This window comes from Pomacea canaliculata, linkage group LG4, assembly GCF_003073045.1.
Source record: "Pomacea canaliculata isolate SZHN2017 linkage group LG4, ASM307304v1, whole genome shotgun sequence".
Classification (NCBI taxonomy): Eukaryota; Metazoa; Mollusca; class Gastropoda; order Architaenioglossa; family Ampullariidae; genus Pomacea; species Pomacea canaliculata.
The window spans coordinates 31,756,741-31,781,374 of record NC_037593.1 but is presented as its reverse complement, the minus strand read 5'-3'; the positions used below and the strand labels follow the sequence as shown (position 1 = coordinate 31,781,374).

At 40.4% G+C, this 24,634-nt stretch overlaps 2 protein-coding genes and 1 long non-coding RNA gene across 4 annotated transcripts; all 3 read right to left on the bottom strand.

Annotated features, from left to right (window-relative positions):
* Positions 1-5,058: 5,058 nt before the first annotated feature.
* On the bottom strand, positions 5,059-9,775 carry LOC112562748. Of its 2 annotated transcripts, none has more exons than XM_025236212.1 (3): positions 9,372-9,775; positions 6,519-6,757; positions 5,059-5,695 (listed from the first exon to the last, which is right to left on the bottom strand). In XM_025236212.1, exons 2-3 carry the CDS (start codon positions 6,755-6,757, stop codon positions 5,389-5,391), a joined length of 546 nt encoding a protein of 181 aa, XP_025091997.1. In that variant the 5' UTR covers positions 9,372-9,775; the 3' UTR covers positions 5,059-5,388. The 2 variants fall into 2 exon arrangements, with proteins under 2 accessions (XP_025091997.1, XP_025091996.1); XM_025236211.1 differs by lacking the exon at positions 9,372-9,775 and adding an exon at positions 9,087-9,155.
* A 695-nt stretch (positions 9,776-10,470) lies between these two features.
* On the bottom strand, positions 10,471-12,242 carry LOC112562746 (tigger transposable element-derived protein 1-like). The gene is made up of 2 exons (XM_025236209.1): positions 11,454-12,242; positions 10,471-11,413 (listed from the first exon to the last, which is right to left on the bottom strand). The coding sequence occupies exons 1-2, from the start codon at positions 12,099-12,101 to the stop codon at positions 11,384-11,386; spliced, it is 678 nt and encodes a 225-aa protein (XP_025091994.1). The 5' UTR covers positions 12,102-12,242; the 3' UTR covers positions 10,471-11,383.
* A 7,206-nt stretch (positions 12,243-19,448) lies between these two features.
* Positions 19,449-24,541, bottom strand: LOC112562750. The gene is made up of 3 exons (XR_003098919.1): positions 24,411-24,541; positions 21,967-22,205; positions 19,449-21,474 (listed from the first exon to the last, which is right to left on the bottom strand). It is a non-coding gene; the product is annotated as an uncharacterized LOC112562750 (long non-coding RNA).
* Between the last annotated feature and the right edge of the window lie 93 nt (positions 24,542-24,634).

Here is a 24,634-nt window from a genome sequence, read left to right as displayed (position 1 = left end):
CACCGAGCCTATGAAAGTCTAGAGAAGGACTGGAATTAGGAAAAGATTTTGTAATGAGAAGCAGAGGTTAACAAAAACGAAAGAATTGTTAAATTGACAGGAGAGGCGCTAGATAACGAAAGAGATGGATCTTTAAAGGGTGTGACATAGGTCCATAGCGTAAACAATTTAACAAGCAGTTGTTCCGTTTTTTTCCCCAAAACGTTTAAATCATTGGGAAGTGTTTACTGGAAACAGATCATCATTATCCCCCTTTATTGCGGTGACAATGAATGTGTTCGATTCCCAATCTATTTAAATATTTTAAATACTATGACCTTTCTTTTTAACCCCGGATAACAGAGACAAGCTTCTGGTTGATCACTTCGGTTTTCAAAGGACAAAGGGTCTTCTAATATTATTGTGGATGAGGAGGGTACAGGCGAGGGGGGAAGGATAGGGTGGAGTAGCATAATTATAGACCCTTTAGCCGGGAGCGGAAATCGAAGTGATCCTAAAACTAATAATCGTACCCGTGATGTAGAGGAACGCAAAACAACTGGTTTCGGGAAGTGCGAGTATTGTAGGGCGTCTATTTAAACATACTCGTGCACAAAATATCGAAGTTGTGAGGTCACCGTAGGTTAGAGGTCACCCGTGGGTCAGAAAAAAACACTGTTTTTTTTTCTCTGGGTGCACCGTGACGATCACAATGAAAGCCTACAGTTCAAAGTAGTATCTCTGATGTGTGTTTCCTGATCACTATCATCATAAAGGGGCCGGGAGTTGATGATTATCGCGATTAAAAATATATCACAGAAAGTTTCGCTCGTCGTCACCACCCGAGCTTCCTTAGTGCATGCAGAATTTCTGTTGTGGTATTTTGCATACTTGCATACTGAAAATAGCTTATCTCTAGTGTCATAATGATTGGATTAGCATAATTATATATAAGAGTGTATATATACGAGTGTTACGGAGTGTATATAACAAACATGAAAAGCCTAAAAGCCGAGGTGAGTACAGGTCAAGGGGAGCTCTCTCTAGCGAAAGTAGAAGAAGCAGACGGCATTGGCTGACATGACAGTCGAAGGAAGCTAAAATGTTGATGATGATGATGATGATGATGATAATGATGATGATGATGATGATGATGATGATGATGATGTCGATTTGTAATGCGCAGGTATCCATTCAGAAGAATGCTCATTGCGCAGAAAAAACAAAAGAAGAAAAAATAAAGTGAACAAATTTATAAAACACCAGGAAAGTAAAAAATATAGACAGAAGTGTTTCTTGGTAGTTTAAGACTGGTTTGAAAGAAACAGATGGGTTTTCAGTCTTTTACGAAACGTGGTTGGTGAGGTGATGGTGGAGAGTGTGTGTTAACAGAAGCTTAGAATTCAGCGTCTAAGAAGTAATTCCTTTCATAGCCGAGGTAAGATACGTAAACCTATTTGCTATTTATTTTATTTCCGTTTTATTTTTAGCATTGCTAACGATTTAATATGTGGAGTAATAAACGAATAGATAAGACCTAGTAGGCCAAGTTAGAATAACGGATGCGTGATAGACAGAGAAAAGAAATAGAAAATTACTGGGGGTAAAGTTGTGAGGAGTTATTTAGGGGAGAACAAGGAGCTACTGCGTGTCCTGAAGCGAATGATGGCGAGAGACGCTCCAACCGTGTGAACAGATCAACTGTACATCCAGGCGTCGTCTCGTAACAAGTTCCTTCCCGTCAGCCCCCAGATGTCGTCGGCGTAGATCATAGGAGCTAGTAACCGAAGGTATTTACCAAGATTCGTACGGAATCCTCAAATACCGAGTGCCAAGGTGTTCTTCAAACGGACTACCTTCGGGAAGTAAGAGTCAGGTCGGAAGAATACTCCTCAGGGTGTAAACAAAACTTAAGGGGGAAGTAACTCTCGCTCGTTCAAGAATTCCCCAAGAATGTGCGTGTTGAAGCACAGAACTGAGTCGCTTCTCAGTATTAAATGCAATAACCCACGGACGGAGATCCGATAGCGACTAATTAATGACTTCATGTGCTTGGAATGAGATGAAAACATTTTGGCTGTGACTTTGGTCCACAGGACTCAGAGCCTAATACTTGAGAACGCGAGAAGTGTGAGAGAATATAAGATTGGGAATCTTTGTCTTTAAAGGTAGTTTACTCAATTGCAGAGGATATTTGTCACTATGTTATAAGTGGTTGATAGCACAATAGTCTGAATAGAGTCTGCAAGACAAAGTACAGTAAACACATCAATATTACGTATGGCAGTTCAGAGAAGATTGTCAGACGCAACTCTTGCTAAACAAGTGACAGCTGTCTGTCAGTCCACGAACTTATATCCCCTGGACAGCTCGCAGACGATTTTTTTCACTTAACTGCTAGAACGAGGCTCCAGACCACAAAACTTCCGGTTTTTCCACATTTCAGATTAACTACTAAAAAGTGGCAGGAAACGACATAGCTTCCGGTTTATTCACATTCTTTGTTACGGTTCGCCGAAACTAACAGCAGATCACTTCGCAAGAGGCCAAGAGTCTAGGCATACAGACATCAGTCCATAAATACACGTCCATGGTCAGTCTGCCTATTACGAGCTACGCAAGACCAGCGAAATCCATCACATTCTTTCTACACGCGCTACCAACATCTTGTCTGTGAGTTTGTTCTATCCAGACTTGATTACTGCAACTTCTTGCTTGCTGTCTGTCTTGCATTCATTCTTCACAAACTCCAGATAGTACAGAACTCCCCTGTTGCACGTTTGGTTCTTAGATCCAGGAAACCGGACCCTGTCACTTCTCTCCTTCGTTTTCTATCCATCTGTTCTGGCATCCAGTACAAACTCTCCGTACTGTGTTTTGATTTCTTTGCTGGCACCTGCCCTGATTATTCCTCTGAACTTAAATTTTCCTACATTTCAGCCAAACAACGCTTCTCCTCGTCTAATGATCGTCTCATTAATATTCCTGTTACCAGAATAATAACATATGCCCACAGGATTTTTAGTTTCTGTGGAGCGAAACGATGGAACTCTCTCCCTTTCCATATCCGCCACCTATACACTATTGAATCCTGTAAACGTGCACTGAAAACGCACTGAAAACATTAATGCGAAAATATTTTCCAGAATGCTAGTTGTTTTTCACACCCTTCTGTGCTCGTATTTTTGATGATTCTCTCAGTTCTTGTAATTTGGTTCCTCATTGCATTTTCTGTGTTTGTTTTTATTCATCATTAGTACTGTTGTTTATTCTTTTATAGTTATTCGTCATATGTTATTCGTTCGTTTTTCTGTCCCTCGCATGCTGTCGATGTCTCTTGTTCTTAGGCGCTAAGAGCATGCTTCTTAGAAGTGTAAGCATTCGCTTTACAAAGTTTGCATTTTTATTATATTATTATTATTATTATTATTATTATTATTATTATTACTATTATTACTATTATTACTATTATTATTATTATTATTATTATTATTGATTAAGAATGAAAAAGCAAAACAAGGAAGCTAAAAGAAACCGGAAAAAATAAACGCTAATCCAGTATTAGACAAATTTGACACCTTTACTGAAAACCCACAGGCAGATGTTTGTTGTATGTGGATTGAAAGAATGCGTGTCATTAGTGCCTGTGTCTAAGTCTGTGTGCCTTGACTCAGCTCATGCCCCTTTTTGCAAGGTCAGAAGAAAGATGTCTACCAAGCTTATATAGCAGCTTTCTCAGCATCGCACATCCCACATCAGGAAGGCAAAACACTTTCAAGTGGGATAGCTCGCGAGAGATTATCGTGAAGATAAGACATAATCATAAAAAAATCTCAAGTGAAGGCATCCTCTTTTCGTGGTAGATTACTGGTGATTACGCATGAATCGAAACTATTTGCAGCTGTACGAACGCATGCATGTATATTGTTTATAATCATGATGATGACCATTTATATAGTTTTTCCAAAGATTTGCTCAGAGCGCTTTATTTAATTCATAAATAGACTAAATCATCAACAACCATGCACCCACATTCGAATATAACAGACACGTTCACTTCTACAACATTCACTCATACACAAAGTAAATTACAGACACACGCTATGCATGCTAGATGGTCCGCAGGAGAACCCTTTGAAGTATGTCGAGAAGATTATTGATATGCGCATATATATGTGTGTGTGTGAAACAGTAAAGCACACAATAACCAATACCCATGGAGAAGCTAACAATGTTATCTTAGTTACCAGTTGTCTTCATTTTTTTTTTTCAATAAGTCGTGACTTATCATAATAGAGAATAAGATATTTGCAATTGCTAACAATTGCTTCAATAGGTTTATGTCTTTGAACTTCCAATATGGCGTACGACATACATGTATACCTACATGGTTAACCGTGTTTGCATACCTTCATGAACAGACTAAATGCCGTCTTGTTTAACAAGAAAGTTAAATAGGAAGTGTAAATCGATTTCACAGCAGATCTGAACCATATTCCCGGTTACTGTACAGACAGTAGAAGCTCTGTACTGGCTATACTGCCAGTGACGGTTCCGTCGGATCATCCATGCATTACTCCCTATTGGGGTGAGCTCGACCATTGTTGGCATTAGCAGTAACGGGAGAGGGCCCCGAAAAGGCGCATCCCACGGTAATTTGCTCCAACATCTGCAACAGACAACTATGTGAGGTCAATTCAAGAGTTAAGATTCTTTATTCCGTCACCCTCTAAGGTGCAATGAGATATTAAAAATATATCCATTCATGTTTACACACATTTCTATCTTTCTAAAGAATAGTATTTATTATTCACATACACACACTCACTGGTTGGTTTATGACAGATTATAAAAGAAACAAAAAGGCAAAAACAAACCAACAGCAGCAGCAACAACAACAAAAAGAAATAATAAGGAAAAAAGCCTCTTCGTGTATACCTGCGTATGTAGTCAAGTAAACTAAAGTATATGAACACATGCAAACAAATCGACACCAGTAAGAGCCTGTTAGGATCACGAATTACAGCCGAGAAGGGACTCTTTAGGAAGCAGGGTACATTTCCAGATGGATAGGAAAATGTGTCTACAGACAGTAGAATCGTGTGATCAGATCTTCCAAAAATATAAAAATGATGGATAGTTATTAGAGCACGGCCCTCTCAGACACATAGGCTGTGCGATTTAGCGTGGCGAAGCGAACTTTCCCCAGTTGACCCCCCTTTATGTGTGTACTTGACCCCACAGTTATGTGTGTACCTGAATATATAAGCTGTTATGTGTGTACCTGACACCGTTTTTATGTGTGTGCCTGACCCCCTCAGCATGCTGGGAAAGGCAGCGAGGGGGAGGAGAGGGATATCACTATAAAAATGCTTGCCCTGAGTTAAGTTATACTCTCCAAAAGTGAGGTCATGAAGCTACCTTTAGCTCTCTTATAAATAGCACACACCCCACCATCCTCCCAAACACGGTCAGTAAGTAATCAAGACTGTTGTTGTTGTTTACCTGTTTATAATTGTACACCCCAGTGATACTGTTACAGTCGCCTTTCCTCATGACCTTGGTGTAGTAGTAGACAGGTCTGCAGGTGAAAAGACCCCGCTCGCACGGCTTGCACTTGGCCTCCACAAGGGTGTCCGGGTAGCGGTCAGAGTCGTAGTTGAACATCCAGGTGACAGGACATGGGTCCGGGTTCCATTCATCAGAGCAGTTCTTCCTGTGGAGCATACAGAGTGACCCATGGAAATCTATCGGTGGACTGCTGTCTTTCTGCATAGATGATAGACAAACGCTTAGCTTCTTGTTAAGTTCTCGGCTGTTAGTCTCGGTGAGGCTAACATGAATGTGACTAAACCAGTAGCTTTGTACACACCAGCCTCGTTCTAGTCGCTAACTATAAACAATCGTCTGCAAACGGTCGATTTATACAAGTTTGTGGCGTGACCAGCGTTTAGTCAGAGAGGGTAGATATAGAGAGGCTGCACTCCTTCTTTGTTATTACTTGTTAAGAAAAGTTTCGTCCCTTTGAAACATGATGCTACTATAGTGCAGGCTCTCTGTATCTACCCTCTCTGGTTTAGTATTAACTCGACCTTTTCAACAGCACTCTGTGTGTGTGTGTGTTTGCACGCTAGTTAATAGTGTTTATGGCATACTTGTGTACATGTTTGTAGATATATATGTGCGCGTGCATGTTGGTATTATATGTGAAGTAGTTGGTAGTTAAAGAGGAAATATTAGGAGACAGGCATATACGTATAATTATATATTTACTTCTCGCATTTCTTGATCTCTCTTTCTCTAGTTATTTTTTGCACGTGTATGCGAGCGGGTGAGTGTGTTTGAGTGTGTCGTGGATTCACAACAGAGAGGAAGAAAGCGAAAAAAAAGGAAAAAGAATGCACAAATGAATTAATAAAAAAATGGAAGACACAAGAATGAATAAAGCAAATAGAAAAAAACCTTAAAAATATAAAATGAAAAATCCAGGTAACAGAAGAACATCAAATATAACTAGGGAGGGGAATCAGATGTCGTACCCCTCATCATAGAAAGTGCTCAGTCTGACCCGGTAGCCATTGCAGGACGAGTTGTAAATATTGTCTTTCGAGTGGAGTTCCGAGAGTTGATAAAAACTCTCCGGGAGGCTGGAACCTCCCGACAGGTACTGCGCCAGCTCCTGGTTGGATGGCTGCCTGCAGCTACTGTGTCTGGCCTCCGTCAGCGCCGTCAGCAGCAGGACCACCAGTCCACACATCACACGGGGAGAATGCTTCATCTGAAATCAGTCCAAAAGGTTGACAATGGATATCTGGTTGGGCATTGTGGGCATTTCATGAAGAGTGTAATTTATATATTCGTCTTCAAACAAATTGTTGGTGCTTCTGAAATATTTTCAAGGATTAAAATTTACACAGAAATTTAAAAATCTTATGGCCTGGCTGTTCTACACCTTTTTTTTCATTAAAGGCAAAGCGCACACACACAAAGAAAGAGAAAGAGGGGAACGCTAGAGAAGGAGTGAAAGAGAGACAGGAAGCGGTAGATCGGGACAAAGGACAGAGAGAAAATGGAATAGTAGTGAGGATGACAGGAGAAGAGAGGGAAAGGTAAACGAGGAAGTTATTTCATACGCTATATAGCTCAGACATTCAGGCCATGCTACAAAGAAAGATTTTAAACACTATGTACAAATATATTAGAACTCGTTACAGAAATCCAATGTAGTTGTGAATAACAAAACTTTTAAGGTATTTCAGTAGTTTGAGTCACCATTCGTACGTGCTTTGTTGTGTTTGCGTGTTGGCGAGTCTGTCTTGAATGTGTCACCAGTAGAGATCAGATGCTGCTGACGGATCTCCAAATTCAACCAGCAGGAATGTTGGTCTTCTGATCAGAATTTAGCGAACTGTTCATGAAATATATCCAGACCACAAAATCACCTTTCTTGAGTTCATTAGACATAAGGAAGCGTTATGCGAACGTGTATTAGACATAACCCATGTTATCACTGTGACAAAGATCGTGAACTTTGTAACAACAAGTGGGTTCAACCACCGGCAACTGATCTTGTTGTTGGAGGAAGTTAAAGCCGGTGGCTGAGCTTTGAAAAAGTTGTTAAGCGAGTTGTCGGCGAGCTTTGTGAACTCCGAGAAGAAATAATTCTGTTTTTAGATATGAAGGAAAAGACAAACACTGTCCCCGAGTATTGTGATCTCCAATAGCGCACAGGTCTTGACTTTCTTATTGACAACATGCACCATTTGAACAAACTCAGTGTGCCTCTGTAAGGTAAAAACATTCTTGTTCATGAGTTTGAACGGAAACTAATTCTTTTCAACCCAAAAGAAGGAAAGAGAATTTTAACACTTTCTTACCCTGAGCTCATTGAGACTGGGTGACTGCGAAGAAAGAAAATGCAGCAAGACTTTGAGTGCTCTGCGAGTGGAATTTTCGCGACATTTCGCGAATAAAAAAAATCAAACAAAAAAACTAACAATCAAACTGGAAAGTAAGCTGAAAATATTGTCAAATCCGTTTGCCGTTTATGTGTAGTGTCAGCCAGATAGTGTGTAACTTGAGCTGACTGATTTACAGTGAAACATGGTGTTGAAGGATTCTTTAAATGACCAAAACGCTGCTCTTCAAAGCGCCAGGTAAGGACACGTTTCCGAACATTAAACAAATTAACAAAAGAATGGTGGTGATGCTTGCATTGATGTATGTGTGTGAAAAGACTTTTTTGAATATGAAGCAGAGCAAGTCCGACCTTCATTCGCGGATAACAGACGAGCATTGGTCCGCAGTTCTGCTCGTGCGCGAATTTAAAAAGCTTCATTTTTCACATTAAATTTATTTAGTGAACACTACAATATACTATTTTGTCATTCCATTTACACGCGGTTTCTTGTATGTGAATTTGTTTGTTTGGTTTTTGGTCTGTTACCGGCCTGCCGCATAGTTTAGAATTTTGAGACACGCCCACAAAAAGCAAACTTTTGCCCACACCTGGTCCAGAGTCTAAAATTTCCACACATCAATGTGTGAAGCATCCAGGCACTTTTTTAATTAGCAAGTAGGAATAAGGGGACTGTGGTAGAGATGAGTAACTACAGAAATAGTTAGAAGAATGACTATTTTAAACACGCTTCCTGTAAAACCTGCTTACTTAACTACTACTCTGCTTCTGATACTGGTAGAAGGAACAGCCATATTTATTTACTGTATTTTCAAGCAGTAAACCATTTCTATATTCACAGCAGAATATTGTAAGTTAGAAATGTCCATAAATAAGCAAATACATTTTTATTTTCAGTTTTCTATGCAGCTTGAGCAACCTATGGGTTTAAATGAACTATTTATATACTTCTGTGCAAATATTGTATATGTATTTCTCTCTGTATTTCTCTCATATGTATTGCGTAAGCTGGCGAAAATACAATTTATTAAAGTGTGAAAGGCAACAACAGAAGATTACAATAGGAAATAACGATCGAATTTAGACAAGAAAAAATTATTTGCAAAATGGAAAAAAGAGAAGAAGAAAAAAAATTCACTTTCACGACTGACATGGAGTCACCGCCTAGTACAGTGTTTCAGAAACTTACCACAACTGCTCTTCAAACAGAATGGCTTGGATATCAGAAATCTGCAAAATGAAAACTGTTGACTTGCTCACTGTTCGATTTATCTCTGTTATCTCTTATCACCACTTCTTGACGATGAGTGGGTTCTTGATGGTTACTAACAGGTTTCGTCAAGTGACAGCTGCTTTGACCCTGGACCCCCAACTGTCTGGGGCTTATATAACTAACCATCTGCTCCTTCCGACTACAACTAATTAGTAATAGGTTTTTCCGATTCAGCACTGTGCATGTACGGCTGTAACTTACTTTCCCACTTGATGAGTGTGTGTCGTGGTGGTGGGGAGGGGCTAGTCGATAGCAGGGTGGCTCGCCACTGGTTAGCCGGGTGCCGGAGCAGCGAGACGGAAGTGTTCTTGTGGGTGGTCGGTGGGTTTTTGTGTGCTCAATGTTTTTCACGGGCTTTTATAGTTACCTCGATATCTGTTGACATATATCTTCTCCTTGCAGGAATTCAAGGAAAGACAACCATGGGTAAAGGAAGGTATGCCCGGAGGACGCGCACCATCAAGGGCATATGCCCACTCTTCGGTGCATGTCTGCATCCAAGACACACTTACACGGACTCTTGAGTACATCAGTTTACAGCACGATCATGTATGTGCACGATAAAAGTGTGTACAGAGATACCTCGGTTCTCGAACATAATTCGTTCCGGGAGGACGGTCGAGAACCAAATTGTTCGAGAACCGAAGCAATGAAACCCATAAGAAATGATGGAAACTGGATTAATTCGTTCCAAGCCCCAGAAAATGCCTATTTACTGGCCTAATTTGTATATAATATGTAGAAAAACATGAGTCTCAACAAGAAATAAGAAATAAAAGTATTTATTAAAACAAAAAACAAAAAAAATAAAATGTACTGTACAGTACAGTAAATTGTGTTTCATTTACTGTACCTGTACCAAACTTTATGGCAGGAAGGGGGGGGGGGGAAATTGGTGTTTTACGCCGTGTCAGCAACTAAGGCTATATTACGGCAAGCAGCCAGCCCTGTAAACAGATGCCACGTGCAGAGAAAGATCAGCGTGCCCGAGACGAGAAATGAACTCAGGGCAGCCAACCTTCACTGTATTGGTGACAGGCGCTAACAGTGCTAACCGTTGCGCCACCGGACCGCTCCTATGGCAGGAGGGAATGAATGTGGAGGGAGGAGGGAAGGGGGATGGTTATTGTTTTGAAGGGGAGTCCTCTTCAATAAAAGCAGAGGGTAACTGCTCTTCGGGTGTTTCTGTTCTCTGTATCTTTTGCTGAGGAGAATCAGAATCTTGCTCTGCAGTTGCTTGTCTGATTTCTTTACGGAAGAATTTGTCAATTGTTTGCTGTTTTTTTCTCCTTTACAAAATTTTGCGGAAAGTGGACAAAACATTGTCATTAAAAATGTTAACTGCTCTATTTGTTACCACTTTATCAGGGTGATGTTGTTCAACAAAATTTGCGATTTCTGCCCATTTTGCACACATTTCATGAATAAGGCCACTAGAAATATCCTCCACTCTCTCCTCTTCTTCAGAAGAAATTTCTTCCACCATATCCTTCTGCTGCTGTTGTTGTAGGTGCATCAGTTCCTCGGTCGTTAACTCAGCAGCGTGACCTTCCACAAGTTCGTTGATGTCATCTTGTTGAATGTCAAGGCCCATGGTCTTTCTTATGGCCACAATATCATCAACCACAGCAACATCTTCATCAACGACAGGAGCTGACTCAGGTTCTAAACCCTCACTGTCCCTTTCGGGCCAAAGTTTTCGCCATGCTGCATACAATGTGCGATGAGTGACATTACTCCAAGCAGTGTCAATCAAGTTTACACAATTCAGGATGTTGAAGTGTTCTTTCCAAAATTCCCTCAGAGTTAACTGTGTGTCATTTTTCACTTCAAAGCACTTCCGGAAGAGGGCCTTTGTGTACAATTTCTTGAAATTGGATATGACCTGTTGGTCCATGGGTTGCAGAATAGGGGTTGTATTGGGGGTAAGAATTTTACTTTGATGAAGCTATAGTCATCAACTAGATCTTCCTCTAAAGCTGGGGGGTGAGCAGGAGCATTGTCCATCACTAATAGACATTTTAAAGGCAATTTTTTTTCTGCCAGGTATTCCTTCACTCGAGGTGCAAAAACTTCACGCACCCACTCTGTAAAGAATTGTCTGGTAACCCAAGCTTTGGTGTTAGACCGCCACATCACAGCCAATTTACTCTTCATTACATTGTGCCTTTTGAATGGCCGGGGATTGTCTGAATGGTAGACAAGCAAGGGTTTTACCTTGCAATCACCACTTGCATTTGCACAAAACAAAAGAGTAAGCCTATCTTTCATAGGCTTGTGCCCTGGTAGTGCTTTTTCCTCTTTGGTTATGTAGGTGTTGGCTGGAATTTTTTTCCAGAATAATCCGGTCTCATCGCAGTTGAACACCTGCTCAGGAACAAACCCTTCTGCCTTGACATAGTCACAAAATTCTTTAATGAAGTTATTAGCAGCCTCCTGGTTTGCACTAGCTGCCTCCCCATGCCTAGTGACGCGATGTATGCCACTTCTAAGTCTGAAATTCTCAAACCAACCTCTGCTGGCTTTAAACGTGAAAGCACCTTCACCACTTGTACCAGGTGTTTCTTTGTTCAGATCACTGAATATTTGTAGTGCTTTCTCACAAATAACGACCTCATTGATGTTGTCACCTGCTAACTCTTTTTCTTTAATGAAAATAAGGAGCAGTTTCTCCATTTCCTCCATTATCTGAGGCCTTTGCTTAGTTATCAGTGTTACACCTTTGGCAACTTTGGAGGCCTTTATAACAGCTTTATTCCTAAGGAAAGTAGAGATGGTTGATTTTGGCATGCCATACTCAGCAGACAGATCCGAAACACGTGTGCCCTGTTCATATTTGGCAATGATTTCTTTCTTCAGCTCAATAGTTGTTCTCACAGCTTTCCGCTTACCTTTGTCTGCATTACCACTTCTGGCTTTCTTTGGACCCATGTCTAAGGGTTAAATTCAGTGTACAGTACAGTAATTTGCAATACAGTACAGTACACACATCTCATGACTCTCTCCACAAAAACGTCACTCTCTCTCTCTCTGCACTCACACTGATGACGCAAGCAAGGCGCGCTGGGCCGAATGAACGCCATTCGGCTCAACTCGGCTCATCTCGGACGTTCGGATGTTCGAGTTCCAAATATTTGTTCGGATTCCAAGACAAAATTTTCTCGAATTTCCTGATCGAATACCGATTTGGTCGAAAGTCAAGGCGTTCGAGAACCGAGGTATCACTGTACTTGGATTTGTTTATGAGAAGGACACGGACGTACGCACGCACACGCTGGCACGCACACGCATAAACACACACTCATGCCTCCATGCACATAAACGAATAAAAAAAGCGTGATAGGAATCTTTTATTTATCTCAGTACGGTATATGGGAAAAGGTAAACCACAAGAAAAATCCCGATGCATTTTTCGATCTTACGCCGCATTGAGCATTGCAAAACCACCGAGGCTCAGGGTGGAGTAAAGGTGTGGTGGGGGTGATAAAAGAAATCCAGTAAAATCGCTTTCTTTCCTTCAGTGCCGACAGCCGACGTGTCCACAAATTAAGGAAAACCTATTCTCTTCCTTTAAACATATTTTTTCCAGTGTTATTGTCTTGTCCCCGTCCACTTCGCTTCCCATTGGCCTGTGAAGTGCCCCACTTTACACTCCGCTACCCCTCTGTTCCCCTAGGGCCGATTCTACCGGTCGGCGAACTAGACAGTACCTAGGGAGCAGTCACCGGGAGGGGCGCAAAAATGGTCTGCTGTTTTTGTCTGTTTTTATTTGTTTTTTTAAGGGGGTGGGTGGGAGGAGGTGCGATTAATAACGTTAGGGTAAAATATCATTTTATAGAAGATATTTGCAGGACAACTTTCCTCTGCTCGTAGGCTGACTTATCAACGCAAGTTTCTCAGTATGTGCATTACAGAAAACCCCATTATCCGAGAATACATTTAATCTGACCAGCTAACCGTGAATATTTCTTAAATACTTAACTTTCTTTTTTAATCATAAAATTCGTATCATTATCGATTCAATGAGTGTATTACGATTAATTAGTTGTTAAATAGTAATGTTTATTTTTATTTATTTTTTGCTTTATCTAAGAGTGCATCTGTTTGTATGCAGTTTGAACGGATAGCTTGTATTCCTCTATTGAGGAATTTTTATAAATAGTAAGGGCTTATGCTAATGCACTTCTCTAGTTTTCAGCAAACTCTATCTCACGCACAAACAAACGGCCTCACTGTCTATTGGAATGTTTTAAGCAGCACCTGGACACCAACTTTACAATAGTAGGTAAATGAGTCGGCAGTCAGCTAAAGAAGGTTAAGTATATAGATAACTGATACACGTTTGTATGTCTACATGTCAGTATACGGCTTTTACTTTAGCCTATAAAGTTATTTTCCACACCTGTGTTTTTAAGCTCATTGATTTATTGCAAGCACGTTCCCGCTCAAGCACGCACAGACAAGCACACACACACCCTAAGTACCAAAAAGGTGCACACGCACAAACTCAAAGACATACAAACAGGCAAACAGACTGACAGAAGAGAGCAGCAACCTGGGTATAGTTGTATTTCCCGCTTCGGTGACAGTTACAGCTCCGCAGGACCTTCACATGGTAATGGATGGGTTTGCAGACCCATGGACACTTCTTGCACTGCGCTTCCACAGAACCTTGGGACGACGGTGGTCGTCTGCATTGAAGACCCATCTCAACGGACAGGGATCGAAGTTGGGCACTGCTAAGATATCACGGGGGTAATTGTTTCTGTGAAACAAAGAAGAATCTGTCGGCTTAGGTATGAGTTCTTTATTCAAATTACAAGGCGGATCTCAGTGCAAGATAGCGATAGTATTGAACCACATCTAGTTAACAGCCTCAGTCTATTCTAGGGATATAGGACTATACAGATCATCCTGAAAAGAGGAGTAAGAAACACTGACACACTCACGTCACAACAGATTCTGCTGACTTGTTTACCATTAACTGCTTTCGGAATCGATATGAATGCCAAGTCTCGACATTTCGCTTTATTGGTATGACATTCAACAATGTAACACTTGCACCTTTCCATTTTTTTCTCCTATACAAGTAATAAATAGAACCATTCAAGAAAAAAGGTGAAATAAAAAGAAAAAAATTACCTAAAGAATGTATATCTGGTGGTTTTGTCAAGGTCATAGCCGAGTCGAGAGTTTGAACGTCTGCTAATTAAGCTCATCATGGACGTTCGTGACATCTTGACTAACACCCTCCCACTCCTATTTTCCAGGATTTACATTTTTTTTAAATTTGCTGGACAAAAAGACAAAACAATTCTTTGCTATGCATTGGAAGTATTGCCGAGGTGAGCAATAAGTGCAGAAAGGAGGAGTTAAAAACGGACAAGTTTATGTGCTATTCGAAATGTTAACAAGTAAAAACATTATTTGAGGGACTTAGATATGACAACAAGTTACACGAAATTATTCAACACACACATAATACATGACAATAGTAAGCGTTGACCTCAATGTCCAAATCTAACAGAACAGCAAAAGGCGGGAAATAAGTAAAGGTATACTTAAGGTATAGAAAGCTGATGATGTGAGATTCTTTCTTTAAGAAAGAAAAGGTTACATTTAAATTTTTTTATTTTTAATTTTCGAATAAGGTATTTTATAGCGCGACTCCTACAGCCAAAGCAGTGAATATTTCTATGCTGAAGCCATTATTATTATAATTATTATTATAAGCCATTATGTGCACATGTGTGTGTGTGTATGTCGCCAGAATCTATTCCCTTTCATCTCTCACATAATTCTTCCCTCTAGTGTGCTGGCGAGTCATCATACCTATAATTGCCCTTGTGGATGAATAAAGTTGAATTGAATTGAATTGAAATTAAACTTTACTGCCCGATATTCTGAAGGCTTTACATCAGCGCGATATTTGTATAGAAAACTTTTTATTATTATTATTTTACGTTTAAAAGACAGTACCAAGTTTTAAGCATTTAAAAGTGTTTTACATACATGTTAACACCAGTGGAGGGAAAGTTATTGTATATAGAAATATATGAGTGGGCTAGCGCTTAAGACAGATAGTACAGACAGTAGCACAACATTCTTTAAAGTTGATCTAACCGTAGGGAACTCAGCTAAACTTTTATTATTTTAAAAACAAATTTTAATTAAACATTCTAATTAAAAACCATCTTGATATGCCTTGACTTACCGAGGTAGTGAAATGTTTAGATGTCATTGTGCCGATGTAGTTTAGATACAGACCAACTAGCAGCGAGAAGTGACTGTCGTGAACCTCAAGCAAGGGTACACTGGGGTCAAAAGGTCACTGGCTGTAGATGAGGTTGGGTCTGGTCGTTAGTAGTGACCGCAAAAGCTCTGAAGCTGTATTTCGTCTCTGATTGTGGCTGTGCCTCTTCGCTCGATTTTATAAGATCATCATCGGAATGACTTCCCTTTGTCTTCCTCATGTACCCAGACTGGAAAGTCTTTTAATGACCATAATAAAACATAATACGATTTTTCACACCGCACAAATGTTGTTGTATATTTGGAGGCTCCGGAAAAAAGAACCGAGATACATTTTTTTTTTTCGCCTCTGTCAGTCCAAAAGGATCTTTCCAATGTTGCCGTTCTTCCTTTTTCTGCAGTTTCTTTTCCTACCTTTGTACCAATTTTGAATTTATATCTCTCATACTTGTCATATAGGGACCATTGACACCGCGCCTATGAAAGTTTTTGTAATGAGCAGAGGTCAACAAAAACGAAAGAATTGTGAAATTGACAGGAGAGGCACCAGATGACGAAAGATCTACTGTCATTAAAGGGTGTGACATATGATAAGTCCATAGCGATTTAAACAAGTAAACAATGTAAACAATTTAAGAAGCACTTCTTCCGTAAATTTTTTTAAAACAGTTAAATCATTGGGAAATGTTTACTGGAAACAGATCATTATTATTCTCCTTTATTGCGGCGACAATGAATGTGTTCGATTCCCAATCTATTTAAATATTTTAAATACTATGACCTTTCTTTTTAACCCCGGATAACAGAGGCAAGCTTCTGGTTGATCACTTCGGTTTTCAAAGGACAAAGGGTCTTCTAATAATATTGTGGATGAGGAGGGTACAGGCGAGGGGGGAAGGATAGGGTGGAGTAGCATAATTGTAGACCCTCTAGCCGGGAGCGGAAATCGAAGTGATCCTAAAACTGATGTTCGTACCCGTGATGTAGAGGAACGGAAAACAACTGGTTTCGGGAAGTGCAAGTATTGTAGGGCGTCGATTTAAACGTACTCTTGCACAAAATGTCGAAGTTGATTCCTCTTTGTGTTTTCTGTATTTGATTTTAGTCTTTGTTAGTACTGCTGTTTATTCTTTTATAGTTCAGATGTTATTAGTTTGTTTTCTGTACTTTGTATGCTGTCCATGTTTCGTTCTTGTTCTTAAGCGCTAAGAGCACACTCCGGAGGAGTGTGGGAGTGTGGGTACAATATTTGTAAATTTTGCATTTATTTATCATCGTCGTCGTCGTCATCATCATCATCATCATCATCATCATCATCATTAAGTTGTAAGGTCACTCATGGGTAAGATGGATTTTTTTTTTACTTTGTGGGTGCACCTTTCCGATCACAATGAAAGCCTACAGTTCAAAGTAGTATCTCTGATGTGTCTTTCCTTATCGCTTTCATCACGGATCGGAGAAGGAGGAGTTAATGATTATCTCGATAAAAAAAAATATCACTGAAAGTTTCGCTCATTTCATCACCCGGTCTTACTTAGTGCATTCAGAGTTTTTCTTGTGATATTTTTTCACTTGTATCCCGAAAACGCCCTTTCTCTCGTGTCAGAATTCTTAGGTACTTATATCTCATTAAGATGAAAAGCACTAAAGCCGAGATGAATACAGGTCAAGGGGAGCTCACTCTAGCGAAAATAGAAGAAGCAGACGGCATTGGCTGACATGACAGTTGAAGGAAGCTAAAATATGTGTAAACAGAAGCTTACAATTCAGCATCTAAGAAGTAATTCCTTGCGTTGCCAACGTAACATTGGTAAACCTATTTGCTACATATTTTATTTCTGTTTTATTCTTAGTATTGTTAACGATTTAATATGTGGAGAAATCAACGAATAGATAAGACCTAGTAGACCATGTTAGAATGACGGATGCGTGATAGATAGTTAAGTGTGAAGCGAGGGAAAAGGAATAATAAAATTACTGGGGGTAAAGTTGTGAGGAGTTATTTAGGGGAGAACAAGGAGCTACTGCGTGTCCTGAAGCGAATGATGGCGAGAGACGCTCCAACCGTGTGAACAGATCAACTGTAGATCCAGGCGTCGTCTCGTAACAAGTTCCTTCCCGTCAGCCCCCAGCTGTCGTCAGCGTAGATCATAGGAGCTAGTAAGCGAAGATATTTACCAAGATTCGTGTGGGATCCTCAAATAGCGGGTGCCAAGGTGTTCTTCAAACGGACTACCTTTGGGAAGTAAGAGTCAGGTCGGAAGAATACTCCTCAGGGTGTAAACAAAACTCAAGGGGGAAGTAACCCTCGCTCGTTGACGACTTCCCTGAGCGTGTTGAAGCATAGAGCAGTGAGTCACTTCGTAGTATTAAATGCAATAACCCACAGACTGAGCTAAGGACTTAATTCGTTTGAACAGAGAAAAAACATTTTGGTTGAGACTTTGGTCCACAGGCCCTAGAACCTGATCGAGAGTTGAGAACGCGAGAAGTGTGAGAGAATAATATTAGGAATCTTTGTCTTTAAGCATCATTTACTCTATTGCAGAGGATATTTGTAATTATTAATGTTAAAAGTGGTTGTTGATAGCACGTTTTGTTTTGACAGTAGGCAGACTGACTCTTTGCTAAAGCTAAAGCCATCCGTCACATTCTCTCTATGCGCGCTACCAACATTCTTGTCTGTGAGTTTGTTCTATCCAGACTTGATTACTACAACTCCTTGCTTGCTAGCTGCCCTGAATATCTTCTTCTAAAACTATAGACAGTACAGAACTTTGCTGCACGTCTGGTGCTTAGAGCTAGGAAATGAGATCACGTCATTTCTCTCCTTCGTTTTCTGTACTAGCTACCCATCCGTTCTCGTTTCCAGTCCAAACTGTCCATGCTATGTTTTAATTTCTTTGCTTACACCTGCCCTGATTGTTTCTTTGAACTGTTTTCTCCCTTCATCAAAGCTAGACAGCACCGTTCCTTCTCTGCTGATAGTCTCCTTACTCTTCCTGTTGCCAGAACAACATATGACCACATAATTGTAAGTTATTTTGCAGCGAAACAATGAAACTGCCTCTTTTCCGTATCCGCCACCTACCCACTATTGAATCCTTTAAACGTGCATTGAGAACACATCTCTTCCATAAAAATTACTCCTAAACCCTTTCCCACAATGCTAGTCCTTTCCTGCTCTTCATCCTTTTGCAATATCATGATACTCTCAGTTCTTGTTATTTGATTCCTCTCTGCGTTTTCTGTACTTGTTTTTATTCATCGTTAGTATTGTTGTTTATTCTTTCAGAGTTCAGATGTTTTTCGTATGCTGTCTATGTCTCCCTCTTGTTCTTAAGCAGTTTACATTATTATTATTATTATTTAAAAAGCCTAAAAGGAAACTAAAAGAAACAGAAAAAATTAAGCATGAAGCCAGTATTAGACAAATTTAACACCTTTTAATCCAATTACTGAAAACCTACTGGCAGATGTTTGTTGTATGTGGATTGCAAGAACGCGTGTCATTAGTGCCTGTGTCTAAGTCTGTGTGCCTTGACTCAGCTCATGCCCCTTTTTTGCAAGGTCAGAAGAAAGATGTCTACCAGGCTTAGCAGCTTTCACAGCATCGCACATCCCACATCAGGAAGTTGAGCCAGACACATCGGCCTGATGACGTCACAGTCCTTCATCGACTGCCTTGGGCGGCAGCTTGAACGGTATCTTGTGTGATAAACGGGTGGATGACAGAAGATTGTGGCTGTGCTGCTTAAGGGATTTTGTAGAACACGTTCAAAGACTAAACGTTCTCCCTATTGTCTGCATCAGTTAACTTTTCGAGTTTCTTTTTTCTTTCTTTCGCGAATGGATGATAGGAGGATTGATAGGAAGCAACAGACTGTCAGTATTTTAAGGCAAAACACTTTCAAGTGGGATAGCTCGCGAGAGATTATCGTGAAGATTAGACACATAACAAAAAATCTCAAGTGAAGACATCCTCTTTCCGTGGTAGATTACTGGCGAGTACTCGCTAATCGAAACTAGTTGCAGCTGTAAGAATGCATGCGTGTATATATATGTTTATAATAATGATGATGGCGATTTATATAACATTTTCCCAAATATTTGCTCAGAGGGTTTTACTTAAGTCATACATACAGACACACCTTACTTCTACAACATAAACTCACTCATACACAAAGTCAATTACAGACACATTATGCACGCTCATAGTCAGGACAAAGTCACATTGAAGGCGTCGTTCTGAAAATATGTCTTAAATATGGACTTAAAAGTAATAGAATCAAAGTGTCGCAGGTTGACGGGTTCCAAGTTGATGGGACTTTGTAGGAGAAGGGCATCGGTCCATGCTTCTTTGTATTAGTTGGCCTCGCAGAAGCTTGGTGTCAAAAGATGAGCGAGGAGGCCATGCTGGTGTATAGATGGGAGTGAGTTCAAGAGAGATACCAAGGGCCAGTGCCAAAAACAACGGCTGAGTAAGTCAAAGTGGAAAGTTTGTAGGCTATATGGTCCACGTCTGGCAGCCAGTGAACAGAGCGAATGATAGGTGATGCATGTTTATATCTAGATGGTCTGCAAATGAGGCGATCAGCAGTATTCTGGATCCTTTGAAGTCTTAAGGCGATACTTAATGATATATATATATGTGTGTGTAACATAATAAAGCGGACAGTAACCAAAATACACACGAATATGCTAGCAGCTTTATCTACAGCCGAGTTGGCGATATTCTTGTCCTCTTTCTACTTATCAAATACACGAGATAATATAGTAAATGTTTACTCATCAGTTTTCTTTATTTTCTTAATAAACCGGGACTTGTTATAATACAAAACATTATATTTGTGACTTCTAACCATTACTTCAATATACTGATAAGTCCGTGAACTGCCAATATGGCATACGACATATATATATACCTATATGGTTAACCGTGTTTGCATTGCTTTATAAACAGACTAAATGCCTTGTGTAACAAGGCAGTTGAATAGGAAGCATAAATCGATTTCCACATCAGATTCGAACCAGGTTCCCGGTCACTCTACAGACAGTAGAAGCTCCGTCTGTCTTTCGTGATGACGTTTGAGTCAACAGATGTTGTGGTCAGTCCCAGCACAGTTAAAAGCTGTCGTTTCCCACGAAAATGAGAACAGACTACTGACTATACAACCAGTGACTTCTTCGTCGGATTCTCCATACATTACTTTTTGTTAGGCGGAACTGCCCTGCCGTTACTGGCCACCAAGCGATTGTTCGCCCCCCTCGAAGCGCACCCCACGGTAATTGGCTCCCACACCTGCAACAGACAACAAGGTGAGGTTAAGGGCGACACTAGTTAGAGGCTCTTAAGTCCACTTCAATCGTCAGAAGGGACTTTTCTTTAAAAAGCAGTGTACACATCCAGGTGGATAGGTAGATGTATATACAGACCGTAGAATGGTTCCACAGTGGTTGTGCGCGCGCGTGTGTGTGTGTGAGATTACTACCCTCCCTCCAAGCCTCCTCTTGTTCGAATTTCTTCCAAAAATAAAAAAAAAAATGGATAGTTATTAAGGCACGGGCCTCACAGAAGCTTTGGTTGTTCTATTCTAAAGTCTTTTTCCCAGTTGAACCCACTGTTATGCGTGTGCCTGACCCCCTCAGCACGCTAGGAAAGGTAAGACAGCAAGGGTGAGGAGGATACCTCCATATAAATGCTTGCCCTGAGCTAAACTACAGTCACCGACAGTGAAGTCATGGTAGCATGGAACTACCTTTAGCTCTCTTATATATAGCACACACCACATCATCTTCCCACAAATAGTAAGTACGTAATCAAGACTGTCGTTGCAAACCTGTTCATAGTTGTACACCCCAGTGTTATTGTTACAGCTGCCTTTCCTCATGACCTTGGTGTAGTAGTAGACAGGGCTGCAGATGATATTACCCCGCTCGCACGGCTTGCACTTGGCCTCCACAAGGGTGTCCGGGAAGCGGTCAGAGTTGTAGTTGAACATCCAGGTGACAGGGACATGGGTCCTTGAACTTTTCATCAGAGCAGTTCTTCCTGTGGACCATACAGCGTGACCCGCGTTTAGTCCCAAGCAGAATTAGTAATAGAACTCGTTTGGGTGTGAGAGCGGTGCTTACTTGTGAATCGTAATTTTTGTCATACTTGGATATGTATGTAGAATGTATGTGTGCGTGCTTGTCTGTATTATGTAAGTAAAGTAGGCGGCAGTTAAAGAGGAACTATTAGGAGACAGACATATCCGTAAAATAACTTTATTTACTTCCCGCATTTCTTTGTCTTTTTTTTTTCTCGTTATTTTTGCACGTGTGTGTGGTGCAGGAGAGTGTATTTGAGCGTGTGCGTGGAATTTCAACAGAGAGAGAGAAAGAAAGAGAAAAAGAAAAAAGAATGCATAAGTAAATTAATAAAACAATGGAAAACCCAAGATTGAATAAAGGAAATAGAAAAACCTAAAGATAGAAAATGAAAAATCCAAGTAACATCTGAACATCAAACATATCTGGGAAAGGCAATCAGATGTCGTACCCCTCATCATAGAAAGTGCTCAGTCTGGCCCGGTAGCCATCGCTGGACGTGTTGTAGGTCCTGACGGTCTGGCGGAGTTGCGGGAACTGATAAAAACTCTCCGGGAGGCTGGAACCTCCCGACAGGTACTGTGCCAGCTCCTGGTTGGATGGCTGCCTGCAGCTACTGTGTCTGGCCTCCGTCAGCGCCGTCAGCAGCAGGACCAGCAGTCCACACATCACACGGGGAGAATGCTTCATCTGAAAACAGTCAAAAAGGTGTAGACATTGACAATGGAGGTCTGGTAGGGTATTGTGGGATTTTCATGACAGCTGTTATATCTATATTCACCTTGAAACAAATTGCTGATACTTTTGAAATGTTTTCAAGCATTAAAATTTACACATAAATTAAAAGTCTTATGTCCTGGCTGTTTTACGCTTTTTGTTTTTTCGTTAAACACAATGAACACAAAATGATAAGAGAGAAAGAGGGGAACTATAGAGGATGAGTGAGTGAAAGTCAGACGGGGAGCGGTAGATCGTGACAAAGTAGAGAGAGAATGTTGGAGTAGTGATGAAGATGGAGAGAGAATGAGGGAAAGGAGGAAGCGATTAGATATATTGTAGATATTGTATAGCTCAGACATTCAGGTCATGTTACAGATGCTACTGATGGAGCTCCAAATTTAACCAGCAGATATGTTGGTCTTCTGATCAGAATTCAGAAAAATGTTCATGGAATATATCCAGACCACAAAGTCGCCTTCATTACATCTGACATAAGGAAGCGTTATGCAAACGTGTATTAGACATAACCCATGTTATCACTGTGACAAAGATCGTGAACTTTGTTAGAACAAGTGGGTTCAACCACCGGCAATTGATCTCGCTGCTGGAGGAAGCTGAAGCCGATGTCCGGTGGCTGAGCTTTGAAAAGTTGTTAAGCGAGTTGTCGGCGAGCTTTGTGAACTCCGAGAAGAAATAGTTCTGTTATTAGAAATGAAGGAAAAGACAAAACACTGTCCCCGAGTATTGTGATCTCCAATAGCGCACAGGTCTTGACTTTCTTGACAACATGCACCATTTGAACAAACTCAGTGTGCCTCTGTAAGGTAAAAACATTCTTGTTAAGGAGTTATATTTGCCGTGGACACGTTAGAACGGAAACAAATTCTTTGCAACCCAAAAGAAGGAAAGAAAATTTCAACACTTTCCTACCCTACTCTTTGAGCTCATTGAGATTGGGGGACTGGAAGAAAGAAAATTCAGCCAAAAGTTGAGTGCTCTGTGAGATGAATTTTCTCGACGTTTCTGGGATTTGAAAAAACAGCCAAACTGGAAAGTAAGTTTAAAATATTGTCAAATCCATTTGGCATTGACATGGAGTGTCCGCCAGATAGTCTGCAACTTGAACTGACTGATTTACAGTGCAACATGGTGTTGAAGGATTCATTTAATGCCTAGAACGTTGTCCTGTTCTTCAAATCGCTAAGTAAGGACACGTTTCCGAACTTTAAAAAAAAATTTCAAAAGAATGGTGGTGTTTGTTTTGACTTATGTGTGAGAACAGACTTTTTTGAATATGAAGCACAGCAAGTCCGACCTGCATTCGCGGTGACTGACGAGCATTGGTCCGCAGTTCTGCTCGTGAGGGAATTCAAAAAGCTTCATTTTTCACATGAAATCCGCTAAATGGACACTACAATGTAAGTATGCTTTTATCCCATTTTCACTAGGTTTGTTGTTTAGTCACGTGGCGTGTTTTGTTTTGTTCTGTGGTTTTGTTTGTTTGTTTGTTTTTTTTTTTTTGTTTGTTTGTTTGTTTTGTTTTTTTTTTTTTGGGGGGGGTGTTTTGGCATGTTACAGGTCCACAACATAGTTTAGAATTTTGAGACACCCCCACAAAAAGAAAACTTTGCCCACCCCAGGTCTAGGATCTAAAATTTCCGCACATCAATGTGTGAAGCATAAAGGCACTTTCTTAATTAGCAAGTAGGAATAAGGGGACTGTGGTAGAGATGAGTAACTACAGAAATAGTTAGAAGAATGACTATTTTGAACACGCTTTCTGTAACACTTGCCTACTACTACTGGTGCTTCTGATACTAGTAGAAGAAACAGCCGTATTTATTTAATGTATTTCCAAGCAGTTAGAAATGCCTATGAATAAGCAAACATATTTTTATTTTGAGTTTGAGGAACCTGTGGGTTTAAATTAATTATTAATATTCTTATAAGTGTATATGGTATATATTCTTGTCTCTGTGAGTGTTGCGTGAGCTTGAGAAAATACAAATTATTAAAGTATGAAAGGTAGCAATAGAAACGATTACAATAGGAAATAACGATTACATTTCTAAAGGAGAAAAAATGTGCAAAAAGGAAAAAATACAGGAAGAAGATAAATCAGTTTCACGACTGACAAAGAGTCTAGCGCCTATTACAGTGTTTTCAGAAACTTACCATGGCTACTCTTCAAACAGAGAAAGGCTTGGGCGTCTGAAATCTGCGAATGAAAACTGTTGACTTGCTGACTGTTCGATTCTCTTCTGTTGTCTCTTATCACCACTTCTTGACGGTGAGTGCGTTCTTGCTGGCTACCAACAGGTTTCGTCAAGTGACAGCTGCTTTGATCCTGGACCCCCAACTGTCTGGGGTTTATATAGCAAGCAATCTGCTCCTCCCGA